The sequence below is a fragment of the Perca flavescens genome, chromosome 17 (genome assembly GCF_004354835.1).
Source record: "Perca flavescens isolate YP-PL-M2 chromosome 17, PFLA_1.0, whole genome shotgun sequence".
Classification (NCBI taxonomy): Eukaryota; Metazoa; Chordata; class Actinopteri; order Perciformes; family Percidae; genus Perca; species Perca flavescens.
Window position 1 is genome coordinate 2,384,682 of NC_041347.1, and position 21,271 is coordinate 2,405,952.

At 41.1% G+C, this 21,271-nt stretch overlaps 1 protein-coding gene across 1 annotated transcript; it reads left to right on the forward strand.

Moving 5' to 3' along the window:
• Positions 1-11,628: 11,628 nt before the first annotated feature.
• Positions 11,629-17,915, forward strand: ccnj (cyclin J). Its single transcript, XM_028603569.1, has 6 exons — positions 11,629-11,779; positions 12,008-12,097; positions 14,135-14,345; positions 14,750-15,049; positions 16,776-16,935; positions 17,515-17,915. The coding sequence occupies exons 2-6, from the start codon at positions 12,029-12,031 to the stop codon at positions 17,879-17,881; spliced, it is 1,107 nt and encodes a 368-aa protein (XP_028459370.1). The 5' UTR covers positions 11,629-11,779; positions 12,008-12,028; the 3' UTR covers positions 17,882-17,915.
• Positions 17,916-21,271: the final 3,356 nt, after the last annotated feature.

Below are 21,271 nucleotides of genomic sequence, written 5' to 3' on the forward strand. Positions count from 1 at the left end.
GCAGCCTTCCCCGTGCTGGATACTGGAGATCAAGGGCAGCATATTTAACAATTAAACTAAAATATTCGTATGCGTAATTGTCAACTAACATAGTTATACAGTGACAGTTTCCTCATTGTAAATAAAAGCTGCCAGGCAAGCAGTCTGTTGCCCCCCTTGCACCCAAATATTTGGACCAAATGTGCCCACCTCAACATGTCAGGCTACTATGAAATATGAAATTCCAAAAGATGTTTAGCCATTACATGCTGCAATAGGCTACCGTGCACATTTGGAGTCAAACCACCTATCAGCCTCTGAACACAAGGCACTCAAAGACTTTGGTGGTAAAGGCTTTAGATTTAAAGAAAAGAAAAACATTTGCATGCATTTTGTATAACTTGAATAACCTATATTATTCAAATTGAAGGAGTAGGCCTTCACTGATTAATTTTAATTTTTGTATAATTAGTATTAATCAGTGTACTGTTCGTATTTGAGTTTTTGGCTAAAAAATAAAAAGCTGTAATATGTAAACAAATTCAAATAGTAAGCTGAATTATTTTGAAATAGAAAGATACTTAAAAATATTTTCAAAAATGTAGACGTTTTTCCCTGTTCATGCTCAGTTGGGGGTCTATTTGCTTGTGCTCAGGCAGGTATGTGCCTTGATATTCCAGGCATGTACAGTGAGTAATTTAATGGCATTAAACTTCCACATTCACTCCTTAAGTGTTTTGCAAGATTTAGCAGTCATTATCTTTCAAAACACTTTGGGAGTTAGGCTGATTTATAGCTGTAGGTTACTTCTGCCAGAGGCTTCACACCCTTTGGGTCTGCCCAGCTGTTCACAAATCATATTAACATACAATGAAGGGCCACTCTACACAGTTCAACAACAGCTATAAAAATAGGCCAGTGGAGCTAAATTCAGTAAACGTGAGACACCTTATTGCATTAAGATGTTAGACTGTTGATTAATTCACACTAGTGACCTTTTTAAGTGATCACTGTTTAACATGAATTTGTAAAAATAAAAATTACTTCATGCTAGTCTTGCATTGCCAGACCTATCTCCACAGCGCGTGGAGTAAGGTCTGGCTACACCACAGATGCATTCTGGGATAGGAGAAAAAAACTCTCTGGGTTGTTTGCATTTTTTTTTAAACCATAACAATCATGCTCCGGACGCAGCAACGGTGCAAATTGGTCTCGGGAAGGAACTTTTTTTGTTGAAACATTTGCACCCCCCAAAGAAAACGCCACATACAATATTAAATGAAGTCAACTGTTCACACAGTACATTAATGTGAGCTATTTAAATTAGCTGCATACATGTTTAAAGTAATTTGCTCTTACCAGTGTATCGCCGTGCGTACTTCGTCTGTAGGAATCCCCACCAGTCAGTCCTAAAACATCCCAGGTAGAGAGCAAATGCTGTAACATATTCTTTGTAAATCTTTACAATCATTCAGTGAAAGAACCAAGCAGGCCTCCCTTATCACAAGACCCAATTTTCTTCAAAACTTGCCTGTGTCAGCGTGTAGCTTTCTCGAAGTTTGTTGTTGTTTCCCGTAGCAAAGGGATTTTGAGAAAGGCAATACACAGAGAGCGGAAGGTGAGGGAGATCTGGCGCGTGAGCCATATCGGATGTCAGGTTTTCTCCTGGAAACTTTATCCAGAATAACTTCATATTACTACCTGTTCAGAATCAGAAAAGGTTTTAATGCCAGAATAAGTACACAGTGTATGTGGAATTTGCCTTGGTGAAAGGTGCATACATAAAAAAACAACAATAGAAATAGAAAATAAAGCAAATACATAAAAACTAATATATACACTCAAAATAACTGTTGTTTAAGTAAAAGAAAAAACAGTGTAGAATTTGCAAAGAATATATATGTGCAATTGGCAGATTTTATGTGTTGGACCCACTTACTAATTCTACTATACAGCTTTTGGTAAGCAAGGTAGCCTGCCCTGCACTTGTAACTTCTTGACATTCATTGTGAACTAGGTCAGCAATTACTATGCATAGCACTCCATCATTGCAGCGTGACTAGTTGCTTTGTCATGAAATCTATTGTGAATGAGTCTATAAGGGCAGAGTGACCTTTGTGCTGCCAACAACTTGAAACCGAGCCCTCCCAAAACTAAGATAAGGTAAAGATGAGCATTTGTGTTACCAAGAAGCATCAGTAAAAAAAAATCATTGGTTGTGATTTAGAAACCAGGTAGTCACCGACACACCCCTGACCAGACTATTTCAGATATAAACAGACCCAAAAGAGTACGCTACTTGGATAAACATTAAGGAGGCACATTGTCAGTACTGATCCAGTGTAATATCAATAACCAACACACAGGGTTCAAAATTAGCACCATCCACCAGCCAAATGCTGGGTCCGATTTACAGATCTGGCATGCAAGTGGCTGGCAGATTTGCTTCACTCACCAGCCAATAAACAATGGTAACCTATTGAGTGGCTGGTAAAATTTGAACATTAACTAGCCATTTGACTAGTGGACGAAAACCCTGCCATCACAATAACTGACAGACCGCTTACATTGTCTACTTAGGTATCCCTGTCTGTATCTTCACGCGAAAAGAACAGGACTGTTCACATTCCTGTGCAGGTCAAATGGCTGTCAGCTGCCTTCCACCAATGCACTGCATGACTGCACGGAGATGAAAAGCACAGAAAGGACGGCCACCAATTTCCTCCTCGCAGGACACCATTTGTTTCCTCTATGTGAGACATTTCCAGCCCATTAAGAGCAAAACCACCCACCACTTCAACAGCTTCTACCATAGAGCAGCTAACACTACTAATCCTCTTAAGACTCACCCCCTGCATGCAGCCACAATCTCTGGACTGCCCTTTTTTTATTATTTAAGCACAACATGGAACCTACGATGTCTTTGCACTAGTGCTCCCTACAGAACATATAAAGAAGTAATGTAAGGTTACTTCCAGCACAGTATATATGCTACAGCTATGATCAAATTGAATCTGCAGATAAACACATCGTATTATAAATGTGGTTCCTGAATTTTTGCAAATGTTTCCAAAGTCACACATTCAATTAATTATTTATGCCAGGAATTTACGAGATGCATTTCCTGACAATAAGTGACACAGTTGGATCATACTGGCTCCATGAATACATCTCCTTGGAAGCCACAGAATAGTCGACACCATAGAAATATGGTCGACACACTAGTTTTACCTTCTAGAATCATTTCATAATAATCTCCCAGATTTCAAAGGTTTTGGTTCACATTAGTCACTTAGACACCAATGCATGGGAAAATAGGGTCCAAGTTGAAAGAAACACCATTATCGATGCAGTTTAGCACATATTTAATTAGACAATGCCTCATTTGCATAATTAAACATAAAACTTAAGAAAACATGTAAAAAAAAAAAAAAAAATTGTCTTAATGTAAGTAAACAATCGGGGAAGTTTCATGGAGATATCTGTTAGTTAAAATATTTTCCCTATTCCGCTGTAGTGTTTCCCATTAACATGGGCTGCAATGGGAAATTGGCATCATCTATTTTATTATTTTTCTATACTTTTTATATCTATTTCTTAGGACGTTTTATATGTTATAGAGGAGACTTTTATGAGACTATATCAGTTGAAAGAGTTGTTGCAATTTGTGTGGTCATGTTGCTTAGATAGATAGATAGATAGATAGATAGATAGATAGATAGATAGATAGATAGATAGATAGATAGATAGATAGATAGATAGATAGATAGATAGATGGATGGATAGATAGATAGATTTTTATTGATCCCAAAAAGGGGAAATTACAGTGTTACAGCAGCAAAATATCAGACACACAGCACACATACAGAATATACACTACCAGTCAAAAGTTTTAGAACACCCCAATTTTTCCAGGTTTTTATTGAAATTCATGCAGTTCAATGTCTTATTGTACTGAAATGAAAGAATAGAACAAATGAACAATTTAAGTTAAAAAAGAAATCATGGAATCAATTTATAAACCAAAATGTATTCTAAATTTTTGACTCATCAAAGTAGCCCCCTTTGGCAGATACAACAGCTGAACACACTCGTGGCATTCTTTCTACAATGGAAATCAAATATTCTTCAGAAAGTTCTTCCCAACTCTGTTGCAGAAGTTCCCATAAATGTGTGGCACTTGTAGGTTGCTTTGCTTTCACTTTTCTGTCCAGTTCATCCCAAACCAGCTCAATGGGTTAAGTCTGGTGACTGTGCTGGCCACTCCATGTTTTAAAGCTTACCATCTTGTTCTTTTTTCCTAAGGTAGTTCTGGCATAGCTTGGACTTATGTTTTGGGTCATTATCTTGCTGTAGGATGAACCCCTGACCAACTAGGCGCATACCAGAGGGTACTGCATGGTGCTGCAAAATGCTGTGGTAGCCGTTTTAGTTCAGGGTGCCTTTCACTCTGTACAAATCACCGACCCTGGATCCAGCAAAACAGCCCCAGACCATCACGCTTCCTCCTCCATGTTTGACAGTTGATGTCACACACTGAGGAACCATCCTTTCGCCTACTCGTCGGCATACAAAAATCCTGCGTGATGAACCAAAGATTTCAAATTTTGATTCATCAGTCCATAGCACCTTCTTCCAGTCTCCAGTAGTCCATTGACGATGTTTCTTGGCCCAGGCAAGCCTCTTTTTCTTATTCTGACGTCTTAGCAATGGCTTTCTTTCTGCAACTCGACCTATCAAACCTGCAGCTCCAAGTCTTCTCTTTACAGTTGAAACTGAGACTTGCTTATTACGACCACTATTAAGCTGTGCTTGAAGCTGTAGTCCTTGACTCTCAGAAACTTGTCTTCTGATTCTGTTGTGGCTTTGGGTCTGCCAGACCTCTTCCTGTCAGAGTTCCCCCAGTTTCTAAGTGCCTTTTGATGGTGAAGAATACCGTACTCACTGACACCTTGAATTTCTTCACAATTTCTCTGTAGGAAAGACCAACATTCTTAAGTGTTATGATGGCCTGTCTCTCTTCCATTGTTAATTGCCTTTTTCCCGCAATTTTTATAGCAACACACTACTTTCTGCAGTACAATACTGTTCAAATAATGCTCACGAGGGTATGGTACCACAGTGTGTTCCAACAATACTTTTATACAAACAGAGGGGGTTGTAAGTAATCCAGACAAGTTGGAACACCTGTGGGAAGTGGTAGCACCAACTTTCAAAGCTTTATCAACCTCCATTGCTTTACATTGTTTCCCCATTTCTTGTTCCCTGAAAAAGGCCTTTTTGTAAAATACTGAAATGTACATTATTTTTCAGTTTTGGGTAACCTTACTTTTTTTTTAACCTCAGGCAGTTCACCACTTACCTTTGTATCATTTCAAGCTATTCATTGGACTTGAACTGCTAAAATTTCTATAAAAAACTAAAACAATGTGGGTGTTCTAAAACCTTTGACCGGTAGTGTATATGAAATAATAGGATACAATATAGAGGAAATAATAAATAGGATAGAATACAAGAACAAATGTTTAAAATATGTACAAGTTGGGAATAAAAATGTACAACTACTTCACTAGTATTGATAAAGATGTAAATAAACCTATTGTGCAAGTTGCACTTAGTTGCAAAATCGGCAGTGTATCAAATACTTGTTCTCCCCATATATATATATATATATATATATATATATATATATATATATATATATATACCAGTATTCCCAAACTTTTACATGTCAAGGACCCCTAAACTGACCCCAATTAGACCATGGACCCCCATGGAAGATTTCGTCCCAGGGTCTGCCATCGGATAGGAATTTTGCTTTCAGATCTTTTATTACAGAAAGTGTATGAAACCCATTACCAAAATAGTCATGCATTATGTCATTGTGTTACTTATGGATGGAGTTATAGGGAAAATAAATGATTCCCCTTTTGGCTGAGGACCCCCTTTAAGGACCCCACTTTGAAAACCACTGATACAGATGATCAGTTTCCCTCTGCACCAAATTGAGGTGGTGGGGTAACCTGGGGCATTAGATTAGTTCATTTGCTTTTGAAAGGCAGGGAAGCCATTGTAATATTGATGTCGCTTTAACCTATTTGGGTCAAATTGAACTGGGCTGTGCTGCTGGGGTAAACTGCCCTGCTTTGAATGCATACTACAAAAATGACTCAATAAATTGTTTTGTCAACGTGAAACTTAACATGTGGCCGTACTGGTTATAGTATATATGCCAAAATACATGATTTAAATTCTTGTTACACTAGATGTCAACATTGCTCTCACAGCAGTGAACCCAGACCCAAATGCATGCTAACACTCTACACCCATGTTCAGGGTTTTTCAATTACTTAAGTTCTTGCTTACTGATACATTTTTACGCACCAATTTATGGTGAAAATGTCTTTATATGTGTGAAGGAAAACACAAAATTCCAAATGTAAAAGGACTGGGATAAACTGCACCAAAACACGGAATTGGACAACTATTTACCGGGTCTACGAGGTGTTCTCAACCGGTTATGAAACTGTCTAAATGTATTACTGATGCCATATACAGGAGAGAGGGGCGTTAACTGCTGGAAGTCAAAGACGTTAGGCACTTGGGATTTTCCTTTGGCGCTTGCTAAAACCTATTTGGGGGTTGCCAACAATTCCTCTATGCAGGAAAACCCTTGATGTCTTTTTCCTTGCCTTTTGTTCAGATTTGCACAATATTTCATACATTTAAGACACAACACTTGTGGATTTGCTTAATGTGAATTCCAGTTCCTTCTAAAACTATTTTGTCACTTTCGTACTTCATGATAGAGAGGGACTAAACCGATACATTTCCAGCAGCATTATAGCCTCTAACCCGCAGGGATGCTCAGCGTGCCTCAGGGCTAATGCAATATAGCATGGAAAACAGGGATAGTGACAGATTGGGTTTCTGTCAATGTGATGTACAAATATCAGTCCAAAACAAATAGGATATCTTTGACCTAACACTTGAAAACCTTGCCTCAGTTTATCTCCAGGATAATCATTATTTAAAGGTCCCATGACATGCTGCTTTATGGATGCTTTTACATAGGCCTTAGTGGTCCCCTAATACTGTATCTGAAGTCTCTTTCCCAAAATTCAGCCTTGGTACAGAATTAAGGCTCTTATATACTAGACGCAGCCCAGCTGTCACGCGCAAATGTGACGTCATGGGATCGCCATGACTATTTATACCCGCACTGGTGCTCGCGACACTAGTTATGGTCTTCTCCTGAACAGAGGTGGCGGTAATAAGTAAAGGCTACCAACGTTGCTCTTTCTACGGACTAGAAGAAGAAGAAAAAGGTAAACAAGAGCAGGACTGGCAGCAGGACTGGCAGCAGTATTGACGTCAATGCTTCGATTTGATTCGATGACCTACTTTGAAAAAGAACTCATCTTAACCCAGTAAGTTTACAAGAGAGATTTGCAGTCACTCTGAGAGTCCTGGCATCCGGTTGTCGGCAAACTCATTCAGGCGTCCTGTTACCGCTTTGTCGCGCACCGCTGAAAATAAAAAGAGCCGTGTGTGACCTCTGCTCGCGTGCCATGAATCCGGGCGCGCCAGCAGGATATTACATCATTTTGACGTCACGATACCGCACGTTTTACAGCCACTAGAGCCAGTACCACAATGAGCTCTCCTTAGGCTGTGCCATTTCTGTGTCTGTAGCTTTAAATGCTATTGAGGAAGAGGGTGGGGGTGTGGCCTTGACCAACTGCCATGCTTCGCTTGTTTGCAAGCCATGATGTCTCTCTCTTTCTCATGGGTGGAGAGAAGGGGAGGTAACCTTTCCCCTTATGACGTCATAAAGGGAAGATCCCAGATCGGCCCATCTGAGCTTTCATTTTCTCAAAGGCAGAGCAGGATACCCAGGGCTCAGTTTGCACCTATCACCATTTCTAGCCACTGGGGAACCAGCATTATTTATTTTACATTTTAATCAAAGATAAATGGCACTTTCACATCAAGTGTGATCTAGCTTTGGGTAAATCCCTGTCATTAACCATGAATATCATATTCTACAATATATTACTTGAAATCAAATCAAAGAGAATGTATGTTAAGTACTTTTCCATAGATTTGATTTCCACATTGTTTTAATCGTCGTGTTGTCCTGGGGTCATTCTGACCCCAAATGAAATCTTTTATACTATGCTCTTAATGATTCAAATAAATTTGAAGTAATTTGATTGAATTATGGGTGTTTTACTGAATTTAATAACTTCTGTTGTCCTCTGGGGTCAAAAAAGACCCCCCAGCACAAAGTGGTGCAATGGAGCAAATTGTCACACCATACTGCTCGCCAAAACATCTTTGATCATGGATGTTTGATGTGTGTGGTCAAGCAATGGTTACAGCAACAACAAAAACAACAAAACAGGTCTTTTCTCACAGGTTTTGGGGCATTTTGCATTTTAGTCTGAGAGAGACCGGCAGCACAGTAAGGAGGCCAAAGCTTTATACTGCACAAGAGGCTTGCGAGATATTTTTTAATATAAAAGAAAAGAAAGACCAAGAGGACAATGCTGAACATAATGAGGAGGATGAATCAACTGATGAGGAGGATTCAGGGTCAGAAGAGGAGGAAAATAATGATGAGGTGATAGATCCAACATACAGAACGCATGCTACTATTTCATCTGAAGAAGCCCCCCAGTGCCTGCTGCAGAAATGGAAGATGAGTATGAATTGAAGGAAATTGATGAACTTGATGATGAGGTAGAATCTGAAGCTGAAATGGAACAAGTGTCAGAGGTGGAGGACTGCATCTATTATGATGAAGATGAAGAATCAACTGATGAGAAAGAATCTGAGGAAGAGGACCCAGCTGAGATAGAAGAATATTTCCAGTCAAAGGATGAAACATTGATCTGGTCTTCCATCCCCTCCCAGTGACGGACGGACGCATGTTGACAGCAGAGAGAGAGAGACAAGCCACCATGGCCCAACTGCGTATGCGAATTGTTGACATAAAGTCCATTTTTGGCCTTAAATGTCAAATTGAATAAAGAAATGGTGTTAATGTGTTTGAATGAAGTTGTTATCAAAGGTGTAACACAGAATTATCCACTAAATATTCTTTAAATAACAGTAAAACCATATGGGGTCAATTTTGACCCCAGAGGACAACAGGTGTGATTATTATATAAAAAAATTGAAATGATTCAAAAACAGCATCCTCACTAAACTTTGAAATATACCACTCTGTGATAAGTGAAATAGTCAAAATAATTCATAGTTTCATTTTATTTTTACTCAAAAACAGGGTATACTTTTATGTAAACAAGGTCTATTGGCTCTAAATTCCAAAATGAAGGAAAAAATGTGTAGTAATGGGTTGAACTGAAGTAAGACAGTGTAACACAGAATTGATTGACAATTTATACTGTATGCTTTAAATAACCAGGCGGGTCATTTTTGACCCCAGAGGACAAAAGGTGTAAGGCATTCGGGAGGACATTACGAGGGTTTAAAAGTCCCAAAATGTCCCAGCTCAAGTTGTACTGGCTAATGTCAGCATTATAAAAAAGTTAAAGTCAGGTAAGAGTTAACCCTTTATGTATGTAGTTCCTATTTTTGTGGGCCTGCAAATGTGCAACACAGTGTTACAGATATTGTACATGATACAAAATTACATTTACCGTGACTTAGTCTGTCCAAAAATCATGCCTGTTTGTCTGTTTTATTATTATCAGGAATAGCAATCTATAAATGGCATGGAGGCCTCTTGCATTTCAAGTGATGAATGTGAAAGTTATAAATCCCTCTACACAGTTTACTTTTTTTTTAAAGGTCCCATGACATGAAAATTTCACTTTATGAGGTTTTTTAACATTAATATGCGTTCCCCCAGCCTGCATATGGTCCCCCAGTGGCTAGAAATGGTGATAGGTGTAAACCGAGCCCTAGGTATCCTGCTCTGCCTTTGAGAAAATGAAAGCTCAGATGGGCCAATCTGGAATCTTCTCCTTATGAGGTCATAAGGAGCAAGTTTACCTCCCCTTTCTCTTCTTTGCCCGCCCAGAGAATTTGGCCCACCCATGAGAGAGAGAGAGACATCATGGCTTTCAAATGAGAAAAGTGGCAGTTGGTCAAGGCCACACCCCCCACCACCTTGCCCCCCCCTCTCCTCCTCAATAGCTACAGAAAACAGAAATGGCACATACTAAGGAAAGCTCATTGTGGGACTGGCTCTAGTGGCTGTAATTCTGCACCAAGGCTGAATTTCGGGAAAGAGACTTCAGATACAGTATTAGGGGACCACTAAGGTCTATATAAAAGAGACTTCAGATACAGTATTAGGGGACCACTGAGGCCTATATAAAAGAGACTTCAGATACAGTATTAGGGGACCACTAAAGTCTATATAAAAGAGACTTCAGATACAGTATTAGGGGACCACTTAGGCCTATATAAAAGAGACTTCAGATACAGTATTAGGGGACCACTGAGGCCTATATAAAAGAGACTTCAGATACAGTATTAGGGGACCACTAAGGTCTATATAAAAGAGACTTCAGATACAGTATTAGGGGACCACTAAGGTCTATATAAAAGAGACTTCAGATACAGTATTAGGGGACCACTGAGGCCTATATAAAAGAGACTTCAGATACAGTATTAGGGGACCACTAAAGTCAAAAAAAAGAGACTTCAGATACAGTATTAGGGGACCACTAAGGTCTATATAAAAGAGACTTCAGATACAGTATTAGGGGACCACTAAGGTCTATATAAAAGAGACTTCAGATACAGTATTAGGGGACCACTAAGGTCTATATAAAAGCATCCACAGAGCACCATGTCATGGAACCTTTAAATAGTCATTGCCACATCAACATGAGTTCTGCATTGGCAAGGACACTGTATTCATCACAAAATCTAGAAAGATTTATTGGAAGCTTTATTGCAAGATCATCTGTAAATGTGGTCAATCGGGCCTGTGTTCTATCAAAACGTTGCACTTTGCCACAAGCTGGTGCAAACCTAACAGTTAATACTGGAATTAGTGCACAAAGTAAAGGTTACCACTAAATTGCTGTGTTTTCAAATAATGTGTAATCTTATTGGCCAGATTTAGTAATCAGCACTTTATAATTTAGTTTTACAGTAAAATACATATGGCGTGTTGGGCATATTTTGCTGTGAAAAAGTGGATCCTTACAAATTCTAATTATATAATTCCCATTAATTGGGTATTGGCTGCATCAGGCCAGTGATTGGATGTTGACACTAGTGATGCCTTCAAGTGCTAATCGGAATCTCAGTACTCATCTTAAAAGTTCCCTCTGGGGGCGCCTTGGTGGCTGACCTGGTTGAGTGTTAGCCCCATATAGCCTACAAAGTCTCAGTCCTTATCGCAGCTCGGGTTCGATTCCGAATTGCGGCCCTTTCCTACCCCCACCCACACAACAGTGAATCAAGCGCGTATGACGACGTTTGTACTTGAGTGGCATAGACAAGATCAAACCATCATAAAATGTGAAATGAATGTAGCCTTATAGCAAAAACAAAGTAGTATATGCATCTGTTTTACCACCAGCTTTGTGTTTTCCACCTGCAAAAGCACCACTTTTCGGCTCTCTGTTTAAATGCGAGTTGGTGTTTCCGGTAACACTTGAAGGCAGCACCAGTGTTTTGTGAACTCGTGCTGAGCCGAACGGTCTCACACTGACTACAACGATGAGTGTGAGCAAAAGCATGTCACGGCTGGTTTGATTTGAAGTTTACTTCAGCAAAACTGCCCGTAATATTTACTACATGTGCTCATTTGGTGAGTGTCCACTTTTGAACAGTCAACACTTCTTTCGTTTCCTAGTTTGGGAAAAATCCAATGAACGGCAGCTAGGCGATTGATCACGGTGCCAACCCAACTCCTGATCCGCTAGCGTCAACACTTCTATATGCGGCTGTTGCCAGTTGCGATACTTGAGCTTTTTCCATGTGCGGAGCATCCTTAGCGCCAAGTGTTTGATTGTCTTTCACATGTGTTGCCTTTCAGACGTTTCCAAAGCCCTGTTAAATGGAGCTAGAGGACCAATGGTGGAAAGGACAACTCGCTGCAGATATATACAAGGCGCTACGATACAAAGTGAGTCGGACACTAAATAACTGTAGATGGCTGCCACAGTAGACCGATGAAACAATCATGGAAAAACCGGGTACTTTTAAGGGATTTTTTTTATCTCGTGTCAATGCTTCGATTACGTGCATAACACACATTCTTTGTTTCAGGTTATTTTACTTATCGTCTTCAAGTACTGGCAATGCGAGCCTCACGTTAGCCATCCACTGAATTTGTGTTTTTAATTTTTTTTTTATTATTGGATGTGTGTCTTTTTTTTTTTTTTTTATAAATATTTTACCTGATTTTGAAGTATTTTTTTTTTTTTTTTTTTTTTTTTTTAATCCAAATACCCCCTGAACAGCCCAAAACATTTCTTGTAGAAAAAAAAGCCTAGGTATATTTAAAGGTACAGCACAGTGCTGCGCCATCAGTGTCTGATTTACTAGGACAGCCTTGTTACTGAAACACACTTAAATGCCAGCCTACATTTTAAATGTTTAGAATCCATCAATAAACTGATTCGTTATTACAATATGATTATTTAAGGAATTATGCATTTAAAAAAAAAAAAAAAAAAATTCATGTACCCATTGCAATACTCCAAAGTACCCCTAGGGGTAGTACTAGTACGGCAGATGCCAGTTAAACCAATTTTAAAAAATGATATATTAGTCCTAGGCATTTCTTAAATATAGGCTATGCATAACATCAGTGTGAGAATGTGTGCAAATGACAGGTTGAACTCTCACCGCTCATATCTCCCTGCATCCAACAGCTGAATTAAAAGGGTTTAATGTCTTTAGGCTGGCCCATAGGTGTAGGGGGGGAGAGGTAGATTTGCCCCCCTCAAACAAATATGAAAGACAACCCACTGCCTACAAGAGGTAAAAATAATCATTCAGGGGGCTCAAATCATGCACGGAAAACAATAGGAGGGGGGGGGTTAAGGAACACAACAGGACGGTGAAAGATACGGATGTGATTTCTTGTGATTTTAAATGTCTTTTATGTAGATTTAAACTTAAAGGTCCCATGGCATGAAAAATTCACTTTATGTGTATGCTTTTTTTTTTTTTAACATTAATAAGCATTCTCCCAGCCTGCCTATGTTCCCCCAGTGGCTAGAAATGGTGATAGGTGTAAACCGAGCCCTGGGTATCCTGCTCTGCCTTTGAGAAAATGAAAGCTCAGATGGGCCAATCAGGAATCTTCTCCTTATGAGGTCATAAGGAGCAAGGTTACCTCCCCTTTCTCTGCTTTGCCTGCCCAGAGAATTTGACCCACCCATGAGAGAGAGACATCATGGCTTTCAAACAAGCAAAGTGGCAGTTGGTCAAGGCCACACACCCCACCCTCCACCTTGCCCCCCCCTCCTCCTCAATAGCTACAGACACAGAAATGGCACATCCTAGGGAAAGCTCATTGTGGGACTGGCTCTAGTGGCTGTAATTCTGCACTAAGGCTGAATTTCGGGAAAGAGACTTCAGATACAGTATTAGGGGACCACTAAGGCCTATATAAAAGAGACTTCAGATACAGTATTAGGGGACCACTAAGGTCTATATAAAAGAGACTTCAGATACAGTATTAGGGGACCACTAAGGTCTATATAAAAGAGACTTCAGATACAGTATTAGGGGACCACTAAGGCCTATATAAAAGAGACTTCAGATACAGTATTAGGGGACCACTAAGGTCTATATAAAAGCATCCAAAGAGCACCCTGTCATGGGACCTTTTTAAAAGGCGCTTATGGATTTGTTGTTGACTGTTGAGATGTACAGAACATGATTCTTGTGTTTTGAATGAGCAGAAAGTTTTGAACAATACAGCAGAATAATTACTTTTCATAAATTAAGACCCTTGCACTATAAATCGTTGCCTAAAAACGGGTTTTTGTAAAAACCCGCCCAGGGACAAGGACTGCAAATTAGCGGAGGCTAGACGTCCTTAAACACCTTGCATCTTTGACATCTGGTTGTGATAATGTTCTAGGTATTGTCCCCTGGTGAATAAATCCATCAAATAAATCCATTCTCAAACACTATGCGTGTCTAACAGGAGCTGGAGTTGCCGTCCTACAAAGGCCAGTCCCCTCAGCTCAACCTGAGACGATACTTTGCTGACCTCGTCGCCATCGTCAGCAACCGCTTCAGGCTGTGTCCCGCCGCCAGACACCTGGCCGTCTACCTCCTGGACCTCTTCATGGACCGCTATGATGTCACGGTGCAGCAGCTCCACATGGTCTCGCTGTCATGTCTTCTGTTGGCCAGTAAGTCTGTAGTCTCGCGTTGCCAGACCTTCCTCCACGGTGCTGCGGTGGAGGGTCTGGCTAGTCCACACAGCATGCCGGGATGGGAGAAAAACGTGCTCTGGTTTATTGGCATTTCTTTAAACCAATCGCTAAGTGTAGGACGCAGGTAGGATGGCACTCCGAAATAGCCTCGGGAAGGAACTTGTTTTGGCGGAACATGTGTACGTTCAAAAGTAGTTTTAGTCGTGCAACAGAAAACTCAGATTGGACAGATAGTCTTGCTAGCTGTCTGGATTTACCCTGCAGAGATCTGAGGAGCAGTTAACCAAAAAACAACATTGAACAATCCTGGAAATAAAAACCTCTTCGATATAGACTAGTCCATAAGGTGGGATGCTTTTGCAACTGTTAACTCATTGCAGGTAAATTTGAGGAAAGGGAGGACCGGGTGCCCAAGCTGGAGACCCTGAACAGCCTGGGCTGCATGAGCTCCATGAACCTGGTCCTGACCAAGCAGGGTTTACTTCACATGGAGCTGCTCCTGCTGGAAACCTTCCAGTGGAACCTGTACCTCCCGACAGCTGCACATTTCATAGAATACTACCTGTCTATTGCCGTCCACGAGGGAGACCTCCACGATGGCTGGCCTATGACCTGCCTGGAGAAGACCAAACTATTCATGGCCAAGTATGCTGATTACTTCCTGGAGGTTTCCTTGCAGGGTAAGTTGCATTTTAATAAGGCTTTTGGACCTCTTAACGCACACATATACTAGCTTTTTAACAATTCATAGACAACTGGCGGTGGCGCGAACAGCATTGTTTACATACTTGCCTGCGTGTACCTGGAGTATAAACGTATATCCACTAGGGCAGAGATCTGGGGGTCTGGGACCCTTAGGGGGTCCTAAGAGTTACTGCAGGGGGCCCAAGTTATTGTTTAATCTTTTCTTCTTTTTTTAAGTTTTTCGTAATGTCTGATAATATACATAAACATGAGTCCAACATATTTAGCAAAGATGAATGGGCCTATTTGTTATTTCTTTTTAAATTAACATATTATAAAATAAGCCTTTATTCTCTCCTATAGGAGAAATTCATCTTGGGCATTTGAGAGAAACGACACATCGCACATAAACTCACGATAAACCTACAGTTAACCTACATAGAAACCTAATCCTACATTATCGCATCCAATGCTTCAATGAACATCTAATAAACCTCACACAATACCCCCCCCATCTTTCCTCACAATCACAGAAGAGAACCCACAACACATCCTCCCCCTCGTATTGCACTTAATTTTGATAATGACTTCACATTTCCCGTTAACTCATGCTGTGGTCAATAACTTCTGTATTGCACAATGCCCAATTGCATAATGCCATATCAAATATAACATGGTGTGATATATGTATGTATGTATATGGATGCGCAATGCCTGATAGGGTACTGGTGCTATATATATATCTATCTATCTATCTATCTATAATGGTAAGTACCACAAATATTTAGTGGTGTTAGTCACACATACATCACTGCAGCCAATACACGCACACAAACGCACACATACATTTTATCTCACATTGTTCATTAATTTGAATGAAAGCGGCACAAATGAGAATGTATACCTGTTAAGCTCGCAGTTTGGTAAACTGTACCTGCTGCCTGAAGGCATCAGCTCATACTCACTATGCAGGACGTGATTTGGGTCGTGGGTGATTTTGAGACCCTGTTTCCTCACCGCCTCCTCGAAGAGCTCCTGTGTTGGTGGCATTTGGCCAATTATTTTTCCAGCCCTTTTTATCAAGTTTTGGAGCTGTGATTTTAATTTAATGGACAGATTACTGAACCAAGCCATAATGCCATAACAAACAATAGATTCAATGGCTGCCTTGTAAAACCGTAGCATGGTATCTTTGTCCACTCCATGAACTCTATTCGTCTTATTTTTTAATTAACACTGATGAAGGTAACCACTAAGGTAGCCATCCATCCATCCATCCATTGAAGGTGCAGTAGGTAAGCCTTATAAAACTAACATTCTGTCATATTTGCTGAAACTGACCCTATGTTCCAGTAGAACTACATGAAGCAGGTCATTTAAAAAAAAAAAATCCGGCTCCTCTGGCACCACCTACAGCCTGTAGTGCGGTACATTTACACTGTTATACAGAGTATATGAAGTGTAATTTCTTCAGTGTTTAAAAGATATAATGAAATATTTACTAAAATGTGAGGGGTATGCTCAGTATTGTGAGATACTGTATGTCGCAGCCTTTCGCAATGTGTTTATTGTGCCTCTTATTATGCCAGATATTGCAATGACGATTTAAAAAAAATATATATATATATTTTGTGCAGCCCTATTACTGTCTTTTTGTGTGTGGAGCTGGACTGGTTTTTTGTGGTGTGGTGATGGAGTGCTGTTTTCTCTCTCTCCCCTCAGATCATGCGTTTTTGTGTTTTGCCCCCTCGCTGGTGTCTGCTGCGTGCGTGGCCACCTCCCGCCTCATCCTCCACCTGTCCCCTACATGGCCGCCCCGACTGCAGCGCCTCACAGGCTACACATGGGAGAACCTGGTCCCATGTGCCGAGAAACTCCTCATGTGCGTATCAGTCCGTAGCTCAGTCGACGCCGAGTTAAGTCACACGCTCATGACAGCGAATACAAATGGATGGATAGTGACAACGCCAAGGGCGTGGCTAGAAGGGGGGCACAGGGTGGCACCGCCCAAGATGATTGCCCTATGATTGGGTTAGAGTGTGAATCTGACAATTGTGATTTCCATTGGATCGAGTAATGTCACTTGGCTGCCTGTTCTGTCAGTATTCCCAGCCCTTGTCACATGACAAATTTGTTTATTCATCAGAATTACATTAAGATCTATCCAATATTTTCTATTATATTTTTATGCTGATTTTCTGTGCCCCCCTGCACCCCGCCTGTTTGATTTTTTGGTTCCCCCCCCCCCCGTGCCACCCCACTTAAAAAAATCCTGGAATCACCCCTGGAAAACACACATCCATGCTGCCACATTACACAAGGACAATAGGATCTCACACACTAGCTTATACATTTCACGCTATGCATTCAACAAGAGACACGTGTCAACCTCACAGCACTGAATCTTTTCACAAATCAGCAGTGCAACTCTTTGTTCCTTTTTTTTCTTTTTTTCTTCCAGTGCACATGACGGTGACGTCAAAGAGGCCAACAAGCAGAAGTGCCAGCAGCCCGGCCAGCAGCAGCAGCAGCAGCAGCAGCAGCAGCAACAGGGCCAGACGGTGTACCACGGTTCAGGCCAGACAGCCACTGTGGCCCAGTACCTGCACTGGCCCTGCGTGCAGTATCCCCAGCAGGCTCCGCAGCCGGGCCTGGCCCCTAACCACAGGCCTGCCTCCTACCTCAGCCACTCCACCGCCAGCCTGCAGACTCCTAACGGCAACACCCAGGCCATCGCTGCCCTACAGGATCCAAAGTCCAGCATTACTAACCGGGCTTACCAAGTCAGCATGCACTACACCTGCGCTGCTCCGTGCTTTGACAGATGATGGGTTTTTCAGGGTGCAGTCATTTTTTTTGGGGGGTGGAAGAAGAGATACGAGATGTGATCTGTTTCTCTTGAAAATAACAGAATACCCTGAAAGAGTGTTTTTAATTTGTAAGAGACTTGATGAGATTGGTACAACGCGTTGATCCATATGTTGTATGTACACAATGTGCAATATGCATACTCGGCTGTAATTTTCTGTGGAGAGCCTGCAGTAGGATTTTTTTTTTTGTTTGAGATATTGGTTATGAATGTTGTTGTGAGGTGGCTAGAGGCAGAGTTTGCACCACTGTACCCACTAGTGTTACTGTATAATTTAGCTACAGACCAAAAAAGTCTTGTATTTATTTGAGCCAAATTACCTCAGAAGTATTGAATGTAAAATACCTCATACCTATAGTCTTCAATAAGTTAAGGGCAGTTACAAAAAGGGACTTAAGTTGGTTTGTGGTTGAGATTAGAGAGCACAGTTTATGTAGGTGTTCTGTACCTCAAACTTTTCAGTTTTTTTTGATGAGTGTCATTTCTAAAACTTAAAGGAAAAAATACTTCTGTAGATGTCACAATTTATGTGCAGAGAAAATTGTTGCTCTTCTGAGGATTCCAGTCAGTGCTGTGCACTTTGATGATGATAGTTTTAAATAAAAAAACTGTGTTAGTTTAACTGAGATATTTGTCCCGTTGATTTCTTTTGATAATGCCTCAAAAGCTGTTCTGGTTTAAAATGGTGTCATATAATTCTACCACTCTACTGAAATCCTTTAGACATGGTGATTGAGGACAGCCTAGTCAAAACGGGATGTGCTGCAGTAACTTCATCTTTCTAGTGTCTCAATTGGCCATTAATCTTATGTTGCAGCTTGTTTTGCAGCTCCCGACTACAGCGGTTTTGCTTAAAACTAAAATTAAAAATGTCCCATCATAACGTAGACATAAAAACGTAGGAAAATAGGGTCCAGGTTGAAAACACCAAGTTACTATTCAAGTTTAGAAAAAGCTGGTGGTTTGGGTTATCTGTTATGTAGTCATGCATTGCCAGACCTTCCTCCACAGCGCTGCGAAGGAGGGTCGGGCTAGTCCACACAGCATTCTGGGATGGGAGGAAAACGTGCTCTGTTTTATTTGCATTTCTTTAAACTAATCACAATTGTGTTGGGCGCCGGACTCAATGACGTTGCTGCTGCAAAATAGCCTCTGGAAGGAACTTATTTTGGTGGAACGTGTACGTTCAAAAGTTGTTTTAGTCGTGCAACAGAAAACTCAGATTGGACAGATAGTCTAGCTAGCTGTCTGGATTTACCCTGCTGAGATCTGTTTGAGTTTGTAGTATTTGTGGAGATATAATAACACATGCAAACATGGATCCAGAATATGCAGACACAAAGCCCAAGACGAGAGTTGCCCATACTTTTACCGTATTTACTCTAGTACTGATACTATCATTACCGTACCGCATTAACCACTACACTCCTCCTCCCTAGAATAGCAATAACTGAACTGTTATTGCTATTCTTGTAAATGCAGTGCCAAATTTATATCAACAATGGCGGATGTTACTTTGCTATTGATGTTCATGGCTTTGCGGACCTACGTCGGCATCCAAACTCGGCGGATCCAACGTGTTCGCGCGGCTCACCTTTATAGTGCAAGGAAGCAGCTTGTTTCTTCCTTTGACCACCGCTGTTGTTGTTTAATCACGTCCATCGTGTTTATCTGCTAATTCAAAAATGGCGGTCACAAGTTTATGTTCGTCTTGTTGGTCACGGTAACCCTGCCCCCAGCCGCTGACGTAAGCGGTTCTTACTTCTGGCCCAGCAATGATTTGGTGCTACTTAAGAACCACTTTTGCTGGTTCGGAGCTGGTGCTTTGGTGGTCGAAAAACAAAGGTGATCCACATGCACCTTGACTCGACGATGACCAACTTGTACCACATAGGTCAGAGGTGCGAAAAATGTTCCATAGTAATTAAGCAATCCCAAGAATGATCTTAACTCCGTAACATTCTATGGAGCTGGTGCGTTTACAATGGCCTCAACATTGCTTGTGGTTGGGCGCAGTCCCTGTGCATCTATTCTGTACCCTAGGTACTCCACTGAGTCTTGCAGAAATGCACACTTGGAAAGCTTGACTCTCACAACATACTATTACAGTCTTGCCATTACTTGATCTTGAAAATGGCTAGGTGTTCTTCCTTTGTAGGTGCTGACACCAGAATGTCATCCATAAAACACACAACCTTCTCCATTCCATACAGTATTTGATCCATTGTGTGTTGAAACTCCGTAGGCAAGGCGATGGAATCTGAAGAGGCCTTTGTGTGTGTTTACTGTAAGATACTGCTGTGACTCTGGATCTAATTGCAGTTGTTGGTAAGCGAAAGATAGGTCTAGCTTATTGGAAACTGTTCAGCCTGCCAGAGTAGCAAACAAGTCCTCAGCATTTGGAAGTGGATATTCTTCTGGGAGTATGCATCGATTCATGGTCACTCTGTAATCACCGCGTAATCTCACTGCCTTGTCTTTCTTTGGTACAACGACAATAGGCCCATTCACTCCTTTCCACTTCAGTTATGATGCCATTCTCCTGCAAGTGTTCAAGCTCTTTTTCCACTGATTCCCTCAACGCATAAGGTACCGGTCGCCGTTTGTGGAAGATGGGCTTGGCCTCACTTTGCACTCTAATCTTTGCTCTAAAGTCTTTAATCTTCCCATATCCATCTTTGAAGCATTGCTTGCAGGGTGAGCTGTTCATTTTCCTTGCCGCCTTGAAGACTGAAGATCTTTCCCCAGTTCAGCTTTATCTTCAGCAGCCAATTTCTTCCCAGTAGTGGTGGTTTACTGCCTTTCACCACCACGAGTGGCAGCTTCCACTCATGTCCCTCATATTTCACTGGCACTAGGATTTTCCCAAGCACAGGAATGGTGTCTCCTGTGTATGATTGTGATCTGTTTATCTTTTGTGGCTTGCTTTTTCTTTTTTTTTCTTTTCTTTTTTCTTTTGCAGTTACATTCACTCACCACAGGAAGGCACTCTTGCGCTTTCAGGGATCTGTCCCTTCCCTAGCTCAGACGGCAAGCTTAGCCGTTTCAGCAGCTAGCAGTCTCGGTTCCTTCCGAACCAGAAAACAGGCGGAATGTTGCCTTTTCACAAAGTTTCGCTCGTAAGAAATTGTCAGAAGCCTTCACTGACATGGATTCCTTGACTTTGTTACCTCGTCGCCACTGTAGTATTTGGGGAGATATAATAACACACGCAGACACGGAGCCAAAGTGAGTGCCGTTTACTTCCTCGTTCAGTACGGATACTGAAGCCCAAGACGAGAGTTGCCCATACTATTACCGTATTTATACTAATACACTCTCAATACCATTACCGTATTTACTCTAGTAC

What these genes read in the sequence shown, in the direction of transcription:
- ccnj (XM_028603569.1), top strand. Translation starts at nt 12,029, where the DNA reads ATGGAGCTAGAGGACCAATGGTGGAAAGGACAACTCGCTGCAGATATA. An exon ending in GTCATGTCTTCTGTTGGCCA is followed by an intron (nt 14,346 to 14,749) that starts GTAAGTCTGTAG and finishes AACTCATTGCAG; the next exon opens with GTAAATTTGAGGAAAGGGAG. An exon ending in TGTGCCGAGAAACTCCTCAT is followed by an intron (nt 16,936 to 17,514) that starts GTGCGTATCAGT and finishes TTTTTCTTCCAG; the next exon opens with TGCACATGACGGTGACGTCA.